General features: G+C 42.1%; 1 protein-coding gene across 1 annotated transcript in view; it reads left to right on the top strand.

The window, feature by feature from the left end:
- Positions 1-16,112, top strand: part of LOC137381297 (potassium/sodium hyperpolarization-activated cyclic nucleotide-gated channel 1-like) — a 298,099-nt gene that overhangs the window by 145,429 nt on the left and 136,558 nt on the right. The window contains exon 4 of the mRNA XM_068053685.1: positions 13,944-14,162. Coding sequence (XP_067909786.1) covers positions 13,944-14,162 — 219 coding nt within the window. The remainder of the gene's footprint in view (positions 1-13,943; positions 14,163-16,112) is intronic.

Genomic DNA, 16,112 nt, shown 5'->3' with positions numbered 1-16,112 from the left:
GTATGCATGAGCGAGGGATCATTGTCCTGCTGCCCACCTCCTCAGCAACTTCCAGCCAAGTCTCCTTGGTTTCCAAGATACGCTTCTTCCTCCTGCCCTATGATTCTATGACTTCTGAATAGCCTACTCCTCTTATTTCTTATGTTGTTATATTCTTCTGTAACTGATGTTTTCAGTTTGTACTTCTGCTGGTTTCTGATTTTGTACGCTTGTTGACTTTAGAACAGTGATATTAATGCTATTTGAGTGTAACATGTGCTGACTTCAAGGCTTTTGGTAATGTAAAGCAGTGTGATAAACTTAATTTCCTTTCTTTTCTTTCTCACTCTGAGATATGTACTAATTGATGACCTTTTTCATCCTCAGGTACTGGTTTACATAATACACTCATGGAAATGGGCTGTAGGTCTGGCCTGATTAAAAATAAATAGAGATCAGGTTTTTGACACCAGAATGCTCTGCTTTTCTATAAATTGACACAGGAACCATGGGGATTCGAGCAAGAACATTTCTAAAAATGCAGAGGTGTGTAGGGGGGTGGGGGGTGGTGGTGGAGGGGGGAAACTAGGAAAGGATGTTACAATCCCATGGAATTAATTTTAACATTATCCTCCCAGCAGAAACCAGTTGGCAGTTCAAGATTGAGCAGGTTACTTACCTACTTGTAACTTGCCCCTTTTGTGCCATTTTTGCATTTAACCTGCAGGATTCAGCAGGTGCAGGAGGCACTTCACTCAACGAGGGGATCTCATCATTTTATGTCAATCAGGATCCGATTATGTCAACAGAACCCTAATTGCAATTTAATTGGGACCTGAGCGGGAAAGCTGCAGCAGCTTTCCTACCCGACTGAAGCAGGTTTGCAGCTGCTCCAAGTAACTTTGGGGTGAAGGGGCCGCTTCTGTCTGTAGACCTGCTCTTCTGGGCCCCGCAAAGAAAGTCAAGCCTCCTCTGCTCCAGACTTCTCCCTTCCCACTTCCTATGTGACCCTCCTGAAACCTGTTCCCCACCACTTAAGTGCAAGCCAAGGAACGGCCTGTCCACCCAATTATCCTCTTCCCGAAGCCACTCTGCACCCTTTTTCTGCCCATTTCAGGCGACCCGGGGCCCAATGGCTTTTAAATGAAGCCTGGCAGTGAAAATTGCTCTCGCTTCCTGCTACAGCTGGCAGGCGAAAAATTAATTAACTCCCTGGAGCTGTTTGCCACCAAAACCCACTCTGAGTTACAATCTACCTCATCATGTTTACACAGTTATAGAACACAAATAAAATGATCAGGTCTGGCAGCATCTGTGCTCACCTTTTGTCAGAATCTGAAACATTAACTCTGTTTCTCTCTCCTCAAATGCTGTCAGACTGCTGATTATTTCCAGCATTTTCTGTTTTATTTCAGATTTCCAGCATCTGCAGTATTTTATTTTTCAGCTGAGATTACTGATTGGCTGCAAGCATGTTTTTTTTTTCCTTTTGAAGAGTTAAATAAACATAGAAGTAAATTTTAGCAAAATCAATCTGTTGAGCACTTCACATCAATACAATCTCTACCTGACAGCTCTGTATTTGTTTTCTGCCAAAAAATTGATTTTATTTGAATTAAATAATGTAACAAATTGGAAATGCAACACTCAAAAAATCAGCAAAATTGAACTAATTAACTTTGAATTAAGAGGAATGGACTGTAGACAGGATAACCAATCATTTTGAATTCCTGCAATATGCAAAAGTTTTTGGATTAAAATATTAATACATTGTGAAAGAGACAAATTGGCAAACAAAATTATTTGCACTTCAGTGCTGCAGCAGCTCAAAGCACAACTTCTCACTCATTTGAGTAGCATGCAGAATGCTGTTGTCTGAACTGTTCATTTTAGTAATATTGCTGATCTTCTATTTCTGGCATAATTTTATAGATTCTGTACAACAGTGTTTTCTTTCCAGTATCTGTTTCCCCATGAAATGCATTGGAAGTAAACTCTTGGTTTTGTGGTAGATTTATATTGTAGCTACCAGTCTGAGATCAGACACAGCAGAATGGACCCCAGCCAGGCAGTGGCACATTTGGAAATGCAGGCTTACCCACATGACCAGGGCTCCTCCCCTCCAAACATTTAGAGAGCACCAGAATGGAGCACCACAAGCTGTAAACATTTAAATCAATTCCCTTCAGAAAGTTTCCATGGGAGGGTTGACCCTTGGGGCAGACTACACTAAAGTCTTGTTTGGCACTTTAAATGTCAATGGGTCTCATATTCAAGATAGCAACTCAGAAAGAGGTTATGTAATTGGGAACAAGGCTAATTTGGCAGTTGTGTACACTATGGTGGTTGAAATGCTTTAAAGATTTAATGCTTCCTTTCAAAGATCTAAGGATAGCCGTAACTATCAGTGAACTCCATCAGTCATGTGGTTAAATCTTATGCCGTTTGGAAACAATGCAACCAGCAATCATAAGTGTCGCTCATCTGGGATCCTCCTTATTGCTGATCAAAACTAATTTTTAATAGATACTCGGCATTGGAAATAAATTAAAGTTGTATTGGGAATAGTATTGGGATATAAATGTGACACATGACCAGTGAAGAATGAGCCCTTCATTTTATTCTCTCCTGCACTTCCCCTTCATGGATTGATTCCCCACATTTTAGCATAAAAGGGAATCCAAAAATCTTTTACCGGCATGTAATAGTAAGTGGGTAGTAGGAGGTGGGGTGGGCCTATTAGGGAAAAAGGGTGATAAATGCTTAGAGGTGTGCAGGGCAGGGTTGGAATACTTATGAATAGTTAGAATTTACTAAGGAAGAGGATGCTGGCAAAATATCGGTAGAAGTGGAGATGGCAAAGGTAATGGGTGGGGTGAAAATTGATAGGCAAGATGTACTGAAAAGGCTGGCTATGGTTAGAATGGATCAGTCACCTGGTTCAGATGGCTTGCATCCCAGGTTGCTAAAGGAAGTGGGGGTGGAAATAATCTTCCCTAGATACGGGTAAGGTGCAAGAGGATTGGAGAGTGGCAAATGTGACACCCGTATTCAAGAAAGAGTGTAAGGACATTCCTAGTATCTACAGGCCAGTTAGATTAACATTTGTGGTGGGCAAGGTTTTAGAAACAATGATCAGGGTAAAAAATCAACGGGCACTTGGAGGGGTTTGAGTTAATTAAGGAGAGCCAGCGAGGATTTGTAAAAGGCAGATCTTGCTTGACTAATCAAATTGATTTTTTTGTTGAAGGAACAGAGAAGGTTGATGAAGGGAATGCAGTGATGTTGTCTATATGAATTTTAAGGAAGTGTTTGACAAAGTACCACATAAAAGGCTAGTTAGCAAAATTGAGGCTCATGAAATAGGCCGGTGATTGTCAGCTTTGACAAAAAATTGGTTTAAGGACAGAAAACAGTGAATCGTGGGAATGGTTGTTTTTCAGACTGGAGCATTGTAGACAGTGCTGTTCCCCAAGATTCAGTGCTGGGACCACTGCTTTTTTGATATATAGAAATGACTTGGATATTGGAATACAGAATTAAATTTCAAAATTTGCCATTAATACCAAACTTGGAGGTCTGGCAAACAATGAGGATGATACCAATCGACTGCAACAGGACATAGGTAGACTAGCAGAATGGGAAAAAAGTGGCAGATGGAATTTAATGCAGATAATTGTGAGATAGTGCAGTTTGGTAGAAGAGAGAGAGAGAGGCAATATAGACAAAAAATTGCTCAGTTCTAAAGAGTGTGCAGGGACAGAGTGACCTGGGGGTTCATGTGCATAGATCTTTGAAGGTGGCAGGACATATTGAGAGACTAGTTGGCAAAGCATATAGGATTTTGGGCTTCGTAAATAGAGGTATTGAGTACAAAAGCATGAAATTTATCCTAACCTTTTTAAAGCTCTGGTTAGGACCCAACTAGAATATTACATCTAGTTCTAGTCACCACGCTTTAGGAAGGATGTGAGGGCCCTTGAGAGAGTGCAGAGGAGATTTACCAGTATGGTTCCAGGGATGAGGGATTTTAGCTACAAGGTTAGGGTTGGGGAAGCTGGGGTTTTACTCCTTAGAGCAAAGGGGATTGAGGGGAGATTTGATAGTGGTGTACAAGATTATGACAGGTTTAGATAGGATGGACAAAGAAAAGCTGTTCCTATTAGCTGACTAGGGAACATAGATTTAAGGTTTTGGGCAAAAGGTGCAGGAGGGATGTGAGGAAGAACTTTTTTACGCAGTGAGTAGTAATGCTCTGGAACACGCTGCCTAAGAGGGTGGTGGAAGCAGAGATGGTGAATGTTTCCAAAAGAGACTGGATGGGCACTTGAGGGAAATAAACTTGCAGGGCTACGGGGATAGGGTGGTGGTAATGGGTCTGACTGGATTGCCCTACAGAGAGCTGGCATGTACTCAATGGGCCAAATGGCCTCCTTCTGTGCCGTAATGACTCACCTTTGGGAGAGCAGACTCAAGCCCAAGCTGGCGTTGTCCCTGAGGCCCTAAAACAACAGAAGCTGTAACTTCATAAATTTGGTGTCCTGGACATTATTTATCCCTCAACCAACATCACTAAGAAGAGATTAGCTGGCCATTTTCACATTGCAATTTGTGGAAGCTTGCTGTGTGCAAATTGGCTGCCACATTTCCTACATAGGGATGCAAGAAGAAAGAGACCTGGGAGTGTTTGGGCACAAATCACTGAAGGTGGCAGGACAGGTTAACAAAGCAGTGGATGAAGCATGTGGGATCCTCGGCTTTATAATTAGAGGAATAGAGAACAAAAGTCAGAAAATTACGCTACATCTGTATGAAACACTAGTTCGGCCCCAGCTGAAGTATTGTATTCAATTCTAGGCACCGCACTTTAGGAAGGATGTGAAGACTTTGGTGAGGGTGCAGAACAGGTTTACTGGAATGGTAGCAGGGATGAGGGGTTACAGTTACGTGGATAGACTGGAGAAGCTGGGGTTGATCTCCTTAGAGCACAGAAGGTTAAGAGGAGATTTGGTAGAGATGTTTAATATACTGAATGGTTTAGACAGAGTAAATAAAGCGAAACTATTTCCAATGGCTAGAGGGTCGATCATGAGACAACACAGATTTAAGGCGATTGGCAAAAGATCCAGAACGACATGAGGAAGAACTTTTTTATGCAATGAGTAGTTCGGATTTGGAATGCACTGCCTGATAGGGTGGTGAATACAAGTGTAATAATAACCTTGAAAAGGAAATTTAATAAATAAATACTTGAAGGAGAAAAGAATTACAGGGATATGGGGAAAGAGTAGGACTGCCTGGATTGCTCTTCAAGAGTTGGCACAGCCTCGATGGACCGAGTGGCCTCCATCTGTCCTGTGCTATTCTATGATTCTTGCTGGATTTCACTGCTGTATTCATGGGAAGTGTTTCACTGCTGTGGTCTAATAAATCTGAACATTGACCGCCAGAGAGTAAAAAAATGATGAAATTACTAATTTAGTACTAACAAGTGCTTCACAAGATTCATTTAATAATGCCATTTATTCCTCATGTACCACAGATAAATAGGATCTTGTCGTGAAGAAAATTGTTTACATCACCGTTGTTAAACAGTTGTGTAAGAAAGCATGGGATTTGGCAATGTCATTTGGCAAACTAAGCTTGTTCCTTCGAACATAATGTAAAATCGATTCCATCATGGACCCCATAGGTTATTTGATCTCCTGAGAGAAAGTTCTGTAGATTTTCTCCCTGAATCAAAAGATGTTTAAACAAAATTCCACACTATCGATAGCTCAGTTATTCAGTCCTGTCTTGTTTCCAGACATTCCATTGAGTATTTCATCAGCTCTGCCTCCCTGTTAAATCCCATAAGCTTCAATTCTATTTCTTCAGATAGTTGTTTAGCTCTTTTCTGAAACTATTATTTAACAAATTATAGCCTAGAAATTTGATTGTGCATGACAACAGGAACATAATCATTTTTATGAGGTCCCAGCATGAATTTTACATGCTGCCTGAGACCAGGCTGTTTACATCTCTCAGGACAATAGCATGCCTGCTCACCCATTGCCCACTCTGCCAGTGCCGTTATTGGTGTCACACAGCCAGTTGAGCTATACTGCCCAGCCCTCATCAAGATGTTGCAATCTGCAGTCGGGCCTATGAGGCCCGGAGTTGCTGGAGGTCACTTTCCACAGCCATTTGAAGCGTCCTCAATGGAAGCTCCACACCATTCTACCTCGCAAGCTGTAGACACTGGGGAAACACTTCATAGGAGGACTAGGCTAAATAGCTGGGTAACAAAGACAGGTACTAAGGGTTTGCACAAGGGTGTTTCTGAGGGGCTGGAATGCCTTTCTATTCAGAAGAATGCCATGATGATATGTCAGGATGCCTTCCTCCCCCTTCCAACTTCTCTTGCTCGCTGCTGTCTTCTTTGCTGCTCCCCCTGTTACGACCAGGTGAGAAATGTGTTTAGGGGTCTTTTGCTGTCTTTACCTGGTCTTATAGTAACAGGGTTTAATTCTAAACATGCTTGTGTTTTGAGCTCCCCCTTTGTGAATCCTTGTTCACAGCTTTCCAATTATAAGGAAAAGAAATGAACACAAACAGGCTTCCTTAGGTTTAAAGAAGAAAGAGAAATTTATTAAACATTAAACTTAAACTCTAATTCGGTTCACGCCCACGGATATATGACACGCCCACACTAGCATGCACACGCGATATATGCATGCAGATAGGGACAGAAATGAGAAGGGTAAAATATAGTAGAGAGGGGTTTGAGGCAATATCAGAAGAGTTCCTGTTTACTGTACTTCGAGCTCATTTAATTGTAGGTAGTCTTGCTGTTCGTTGGGGCCCAGTGTTCTTCTTAAACCTCATTCAGGTAGGAGACTTTTCTCTCTTTGAGGTTCATGTGTTTTCACAAAATTCAGTTCCTTGGGAAAGAGATGGAGGTAGGTAGGATTGGAGAGGTTCTGCTTCAGTTCCAGGAGCACACGGCTTTCTGAGTTCAAGTCCTCTGTTGGAAGTTCAAATTCAAAAACTCCAACAGTCAGTCGGTCATGTGACCAAAACTGGTCTGAACACTTCTTCTGTGTATTGGGGAAGCAACGACTGGGTCCCCATTGTTCCAACACTGTCTGTCACTATTCAAATGTATTTCCAGTCGGGGGCTGGCAATTTTAAGTTTTAATGTTCATGTGGCAAAATAATATGTGCCTCAGTCTTGGCAGGTAAGGGGTTTGCCTGACACCCCTCATCTGCCAGCCTTAAAGGTAGCCCTGCCAGAACCCTGATGACTGCGGTAAAATTGTTTTGAAGGTAGCCATTCGAAACTAGTACTAGTAAAAACAACTTCTCAGAAGGCAGATTTAAATTTTCAAAGTGACTGCTGACAATACAGAGCATGCACAGAGTGATTGCGGACATCATCAGTGCGTGTGAACATTTACCAGCTTGCCAATATGAACACACGCATATGCGCGCAACGTCACCATGCAATGACGTCCTCACCCCTCAATAGCCATCTCCATTCACTTGTTCTCCACTCTCTCGCACCATCCCTGCTTCAATTGCCACTTCACCCCACTGGACCGCTCACTCCCAGCTACACCACTGCCTTCCCTCAGCCACTTGCTCCCCCCGCCTGCTTCGCCCCCTCCCCCCACCCCGGCTCAGCTACTTGCTTCTGTCCCACTGGCCACTCGCTCCAGGCCTCTCCACTTACCCCCTCTCAGCACTTGCTCCTGCCCTCGACGCTTTCACCCCCCACCTCTCTTCCCCACTGGCCAATCATTGCCCGCTCCTCGCATCCCCCCTCACCCCATCCCGCTGTCCAGCCGCTCGCCCCCCGCTTCCCCCACCCCTTCGGCCGGTCGCTCCTGGCCTTGTCACTTCCCTCCTCTCAGCCACTCGCTCTCAAGTCGCCCCGTCACCCCTTGCGGCTCGCCTTGCTTCTTCGGGTGGCGCGGCGGGGAACGAACAAACGTGGGAGCGAGTGACCAAGAAGAGGGAAGCAGCGCGGCCTGAAACGAGCGGTTAGAGGTGGGGGGGGGAAACGGGGAGCGAGCGGCCGATGTTGTGGGGAACGGTGGGGCTGGAGCGAGTGGCTAAGGGAAGGCAGCGGGGAGCAAGCAGCGAGAATGCGGGCGCAGGAAGGAGGGGCAAAGAGAAGCGCAATGGCAGGAGGGAGCGGGGGACTCTTTGGGGTGGGATGGAAGCGGCGATGGCAACCACTGAGGGGATTTTTGGGTGGAATTTGTTTTTTGTGATAAATTGAGCAGCGCCATCTTTATTACTGGCAGCTGCCTGAGACGTCGCAGACAGTGAAAAGCCTGCTCCTGCTCCTATTTCTTATGTTCCTAACCACTTTGTCATGAATGAACCCTTTAAATAGCACTGCTGAAGGGTCCCTCCTACTTGTTAGATGAGTTAGCACAAGTTGTTGAGTGAGTTTATCTCATGGCAAGTCAAAAGCTGAGGGAGACCAATATCACAAAAGGGTCTTGTAAAAAGTATGAAAAATTTGTGCATTTTTATATTTATTTTACAGACTTAAGGCATACGCCCTGGATGTCTATTGAGCATCCCGATTCAATGTGGCAGGTGGCGCATCTTGCAGCGTGGAGTGAGTGTGCACATATCACCTGCCGTATTGGATGCTTAAATGCTTGTTTTGCTCCTGAAAATTGAATGTGCGCCAATGAATTTCTTGAACACGTCACTGGAGGTCCTGGTCGAGGAGGCCCAGAGGAGGAGTAATGTCCTGCACCCATGGGAGGGGCGGGTGGAGGGAGCATGCCATCTCACCCTCTGTCACCCAGCTGGTGCTGCACTGCCTGGCCTCATGTCCTCCCCCCATTCCTCATCCAGACTAAGGGAGACCCCTAGCAAGATGCCAATGATCAAGCACCTTCCAGACCCGCGACCTCTACCTACTAGAAGGACAAGGGCAGCAAATGCATGGGAGCACCACCACCTACAAGTTCCCCTCTGAGTCGCACACCATCCTGACTTGGAACTATATCGCTGTTCCTTCACTGTCGCTGGGTCAAAATCTTGGAACTCCCTTCCTAACAGCACTGTGGGTGTACCTACCTCACATAGACTGCAGCGGTTTGAGAAGGCAGCTCACCACCACCTTCTCAAGGGCAATTAGGGATGGGCAATAAATGCTGGCCTGGCCTGTGATGCCCACATCCCATGAATGAATTTTTAAAAACTCACTTTCTCCTGGTGACTCCTATAAGGCGGAGTAGTACAAGACTTATCACATTTTTAGGTGAAGTCCTCAGAGAATTTGTTTAATAAATGTTGTTAGAATGTTGGTAAAGTCTTGACAAAGTGTCCCAGAAAGTCTCCTGATAGGTTTCATAGGCCCTGTTCACAGCTTCAGCAGCATGAGAACATGAAATGGTAAGCATCTCTTTATGTAGTGCTTGAAATCCACATCAATGCCATGTTTACTCCTGTTCAGCTGGTTACTGTAAGGAGAGGGCTTAAAGACAAGTGATAGCCACCAAAAATGCCATGCAGCCTCCTTAATGAGCACTAGCAGGTATTTTAAATGGCAATTAACCCCTTAAGCTAAGGCTGATTCTAGCACTCCTACTGCCATCCCAACTGAGATTAGCTAATTTAGCACAGCCCAGGAATCATACCTGGGATCTTTCTGATTTGTATTGCTGAGTTTCTCACTGACTAGAAACACTGAATTACAAGAGAGATGTTTTATGACAGCTAAGTTCTAAAGCAGCAGGGGTGGATACTCGTCAGGCAGCATTCAGGTTACCCCTCTTGGCTGTAGATGAGTGTGTGTGACATGAAGTTTGGCGCTAATCAGAAGTGGGGGAAAAAGCACAATATAACATAAAAAATAGAAAAAGAAATGTACAGACAACTTGACACAAAAGTGGACAAAATTGCCTTTTATGCTTTATACAACACACTGACAGTCCTTGATTATGTTCACTGACTTGCAGCTTATACACCTATCAGTTTTATATGTCCACAGAATATCAAAATGGTGGAAAACCTTACTTCCCTAAGCCTTTCCTTCCTTCTCTAGTCTTCAGGCTTTTAAAACCCAAGCTGAACATAACCCAATTACTACTTACTAATTTACCTCATGGTCTGTATTCTTTTCAACCATGCTGGTGTTCTGATCTATGGTCTTTAGACTGTCACCTTAAAGTTTCAGTTTTAATAAAATATAATCAAAGATAAGAAATGTCAGCCAATTTCCAGGTGCACTTTGTTGGTTATAATGTTGAAATCTTTAAGGCAATTCCATTGGAAAGTCACACTACTATAAGGCAGTAATAAATCTGAGGATTGAGATGGTACTCCAAGCTAAGTAATTTTACTGGTTTATCAGTTTACCACCACAAGGCATATTACAATCTTGAAATACTTTCTAGAACAGTCTACAAAAACTGCTGCAGAATTCTTGCCAAATAGAGGACTCAGGCATCTCTCATGTACTTACATATTACTGCAAGAATTGACTAAGTTATCCACCAAATCCAGCAAGTAGCATAGCTTTTTTGAATTATAGATCAGCAATGTATCATTGCAGAACACATTTAAACAAAAGTTCTGCTTTTATTTAAATCGTTTAACTGTTGGTCTCCATAAATCACCTTCTTTGTGAAGGACTAAAACGCTAGCACATTGGAGCAGGCTTGAAAGAACTGCCAAATGCAATCCCGTTGATACAGAATAGGGGGAATTTTATGTTGGGGGCGGGGGCCTCGACGTCCGGAAAAAGCGACGCCGAGATCCCCACATTGCCTCTTCGCTGGAAGGCCTGCCGAATCTAGTGCCAATCAGGACTTAAGTGGACAGCGGCGGGCCTTCCACAGAATCACAGGCCCCATCACCGGAAGTACTGCCCTCAGAGAGCTGCCAGCCAATCATTGGCCAGCAGTGGCAGCGCCACCACAGAGGCGGTGGCTGCTGCTTGGAGGAGCATCCATAGGAGGCCCAGGAGCATCGCTGGAACCATGTAGGTCAGAGCCAGAGGGGTCTCAGAAGAGATGGGGGTTAGGGGGAGGGGAGGGAGCGGGGTTAACAGCAAGGGCGGGGGGTGCCTCTCCCCGATGCCGGGACCCTCATTCAGGCACTGTGCCTTTAAACGAGGGCCTCCCTGCCAAGCCCCCCCACTTCCTCCCAACCAGAGCTGGGAAGCAGCCTGCACGATTTTCCTTGCCATGCCTCCCACACAGCTAATTGTGGCTGCGATGGGAAGGGGCACTTAATTGGGGGTTAATTGACCAATTAAGGGCCTTAATTTTGGCAGAGGCAGGATGGTGGCGGCAACCCCCCATCCCATCCCTCGCCACCATCTCACCCGATTTTATGCTTTCCCCCCCTCCAAACCTGCCGTGGGGGACAGCATAAAATTCTCCCCAATGTGTTTTGTTAACGAAGGCAGGGTTATTCACATGTACAGCTAACAATCTTTTTTCCTGAAATCTACTATCCAAACCAGTTAAATTATGATTCTCCATGTTTGTCATATTCAATTAGATTAAAAAAGTATCATTTGATATACATGACGAGGGAGAATGTCTGAGTTGAGCAGTTTGTTTTCGGCTACATGTGATGTTTGAGGAGAATCAGCTGTTCCTATTCCTTACTAACAAAACACTATTTTAAAAAACTTAAAGCACCTGAAATGGAAATCTAATTGAATAATAAGTACTGAAATGAGTTGGAAACAACATATCGATTGTTATTTGCTGAGGACTGATTGAGAACAGATGGTTAAAAAACTCAAATTAAAATTGGCATATCAGTATTTTAATACTAAGCATATATTTATCCACTTAACTACATTCAAGATCTAGGCAAGCAGTTGAAACATTTGATATAATCTTCTACAAATGAGGTTAGACAATATATTTTCTTAGAGATTGTAGGAACCTGAAATTAAATCATAATCAAACTCTTCAATATCTTGCATTTTCTGTTTCTTTGGTATATGAGGGAGCAGATTTGGTAAAGAAAAGAAAGACTTACATTTATATATTGCTGTATCATCTCTCCCAGAAGAATCTCAGTGGGGTCATTTTAACTTTCGGTGGTCGTGTAAAACGGGAGATATCGGATCAATCAGCTTTAATGGAAAGGAAAGTTGGATGACCAGTCCGATGATGCCCGTTGTACTTCACTGAAGGTTAAAATTGCCTCCAATAAGTGCCGAATGTATTACTTTGAATAGCAGTGGCTGTTATGTACACAAACATTAAGCGGCACATTACCTTGTCGCATGGGCAGCTAATGGGAGCCATCACTCCAGCAGACTTTGCCACCCTCCATATCCCTGTTCAGTATTCGCCATTTATTAGCCATTATTAGCCATTAGGCACTTGAAAACACCATAAAACCTGTACCCAGTCAATCACCAAGAGACCATAGAGGGAGATCTCTTTTCTTGATAAGGATATGTACTTATTACTGGGTTACCTTTTCTGCTAATATTTTAACTTTTTCTAAATAAAAAGCTGTAATAAAACTGGATAGGGATCTTTTGCAAGTCAAACTATTTGTGTATGACAAGTCAGTTCAGAGCAGGTGAGACTATGCTCCTGGTCTGAGTAAATTATATTCACTGGTCTGAGTAAATTATATTCACTCGTGATATATATGGAAGGCAAGAAGGAGATGTAGCATGGATTATTCTTGCCAATTGAATAAATAAGCGCTCAGCATAGATAACACACACAAAATACAACCTAGTGGAGCGTTGTTGTTGTTGGCTCTATCCAGAATTTAATCATATATCCTCTTCCTTCCTTGTAATGTTGCACTGTACAGCTGGACTCAAACACAAGGAAATGAGTTTATGTTCATTGTCATACACTTCCAGTAACATTTCTTTCAAAAAATGGTGTGAATATGTCAGCTATGTTTCAAATGGATCACTTGTTTTTTTTATATTACTTTACTACGAAAATGGAATTCAGCAATTCGACAAGTTTGACATCTGTTTTTTGTAGCTGTGGAAGCTAATTTATTTATTTAGAGATACAGCACTGAAACAGGCCCTTCAGCCCACCGAGTCTGTGCCGACCAACAACCACCCTTTTATACTAACCCTACAGTAATCCCATATTCCCTACCACCTACCTACACTAGGGGTAATTTACAATGGCCAATTTACCTACCACCTGCAAGTCTTTGGCTGTGGGAGGAAACTGGAGCACCCGGCGAAAACTCACACGGTCACAGGGAGAACTTGCAAACTCCGCACAGGCAGTACCCAGAATTGAACCCGGGTCCCTGGAGCTGTGAGGCTGCGGTGCTAACCACTGTGCCACTGTGCCGCCCAAATTTGTGCATAAAGTATTAAAATTAGCGCTAAAGAACATTTTCTGCTCCTGCTTACTGAAGGGTGATTCAAAACAGATTATCAAAAATGACAGAAATGTTAATTGTCATCTCTGCATTTTAATATCTATCTACATACATGCATTTTTATATTATCTACCTGCACATATAAATATATATATATATATCATCTTTCCAAATATTTATGTATGTAATATATATATTTGTCTCATCTGTTTATATATTGTATTTTTATATTATTCACTTAACTTACGGTATACATATTGATTTATATTATACATCTATCTATATTTTTGTATGCCAGAAAGGATTCGACTCTAAAAAGATTAAAGAACAAATGATTCAGCAGAAAGGATAAAGAATGAGATATGAACTAAAGATATAAAAGTGGGAAGCAGAATGATTGTAACAGATTACTCTCTGAAAATGGGAATTGTAAGCAAAAAAAAAACAACGCAGAGTGTAGCAGTCTATGAAGATAGTTGCTGTCAGGCATGAAGGAAACGTTAGCAGCTTGTTGTGTCAGGAGCCAGTGATCCATTACACTTCTAATAATAAAATACGAAATGAAGTCTTTCACAAGTTTTTGCTGATTATGTGATTCTGTTTTTCTCTCTATGCAGAATGATTCATGGGGGATGCAGTATTCCTACGCACTGTTCAAAGCTATGAGCCATATGCTTTGCATAGGCTACGGAGCTCGGGCGCCAGTGTCCATGTCTGATCTCTGGATAACCATGTTGAGCATGATAGTGGGAGCCACATGCTATGCAATGTTTGTTGGCCATGCGACAGCTCTCATCCAGTCTTTAGACTCATCGAGGCGGCAGTACCAGGAAAAGGTAGGTGTTGAAACATAGACTGTAATACCTTAGTACATGGTTTCCTAATTGGACAATGTCATATTTAATCCCTTAAGCACCTCCACATTTAGCAGTTGCTGTTCATTATTCAGACATGCACAGTCCAAGATACATACCCAAGGGTACAGGCACACAGTGTACCTATTACCAGTCCAGTAAAGCTGAAATCTGCCCACTCATTTACTTCTCACTATAATTTATTGCAGAAACCAGTACAAATTGATGGAATGTACATAAAGTCATCTTCTTCTCGCATTCCAACATCAATCCCACTCAGTTCAGGGAAAATATGCATAGTGCTACGGGAGAGTTTTCATTATCTTTATTTTCACTTTTTTAAAAGTAAAATCACAATAAAAGCAATGTGTTTAATTTGTTATATTATTTCTGTGTACATAAATCAACCACCAATAAATCACCATACACTTCATTTTTTGACTATTATCTTGATGTAATCTGTAAGTGTCATTGTGGTAAATGTGGTGGAATGCTTTAATTTATATTATAATTTATAATTATTATATCAGGTATCATTTTATTTGTAGTGCAACTTCAATTTTAGAAGGGAAACTGAGCAAAACTGTTCAACCTTTTTTGACGGGTTTGTGGGGAATGTGGTGCGGAACTCCTGGATAAGATGTTGAAGGTACATCTCGATAATGTGACCTATGTCCAGGCAGCAACAACAGTAATTGTTGTGGGTTACAGTGTAGGTTGTTCCTTGATTCAGGCATTGAGTTGGTGACTCAAAGCACACGGCTGAACAATGCAGAGTGCTGTTCAACATATTCCCTGGGCTGTGATGTTACAGGATTTTAAGGATGGTATGTTTCTAGAGTGTGTAGTATTGCCCTTTTGTAACCTACTCAAATTGTTGCTCATTCATCACCAGGGCCATGGAGAATTTCTTTTGATCTTTCCTATGCTATGCTATTGTCACAGCAGAAAGCAGTCATGTCTGTAGTCAGAAATTTTCTGAAGGATGTGTACTGAGATGGCTGTTGATCGGGTTGCCAAAATGCACCTTAAATTCACTATTCTGGTAATAGCATAAAATTTGTAATCCATGAGTGATTCATTCAAAACAAACTGCTAGTATTTAGCGGAATATTTTACTCTGCTACCTGAAAAGAATAAGATTTAATCAGCGCATAGAGTGAAAAGGTGGCCATGGGGGTAAATTTTGACCAAGACTTATTTTCATAAACTTACATGAAAAGCCCGATGGAGATTATTTTCCCCAGCATTCTGAAGCATAAAATCCTCGACTAATTAGTTGTACTGTAGACCACCAACCACAAATTAAGTGTATCACCACTGGAATTTGGAGTCTAAATTGTCAGTAGACAAGGAACAGATGGTCTTAATAAGCATGAATTAAAATAAATCACAAGTCTTTGTGAAGAAATTACTCAAGCCCAGTCAGAATTAGTGGCCATTTGAAAGGGTAAAATATGACAATAATCAGAATGTTGAATTAAACATGTACATCAGTAATTCAACAAACGTTTAGGTTCAGAACACATTCCATGTAATATGTTGTCAATGAAGAGCACAAGTTAATATTTACAATATTATAATCATAGATTGCTTTTTCGTGTCAATATCTAAAAGTGCCTAATTTCTTTAGAGGTGCAGTGCCTGTTATTTGGTATTTTGGCTTTTTAATTTAAAAAACAGGAAAAGAATTACAGACCACATTTCGAAATAGTATTAAATAACTAAAGTTAATATAGTTTAAATAGGAAGATATGATTGCTTTAAATGCATGGAGCCAGAAGCTATTGCATTCTCTCATTTCCAATGCTTAAATGAAATGAGTTGAACACAGAAGCTTTTTCAGCTGCATTCATGGAGGAATTGCAGCGATTAAGCAAATATCAAGGGATAAAAGGTCGTATGTCAATGTAAATTGTGCCATGACTTTGT

This window comes from Heterodontus francisci, chromosome 1 (genome assembly GCF_036365525.1).
Source record: "Heterodontus francisci isolate sHetFra1 chromosome 1, sHetFra1.hap1, whole genome shotgun sequence".
Lineage (NCBI taxonomy): Eukaryota > Metazoa > Chordata > Chondrichthyes > Heterodontiformes > Heterodontidae > Heterodontus > Heterodontus francisci.
The sequence above is the reverse complement of the archived record's forward strand: the minus strand, read 5'-3'. Positions and strand labels throughout refer to the sequence as shown.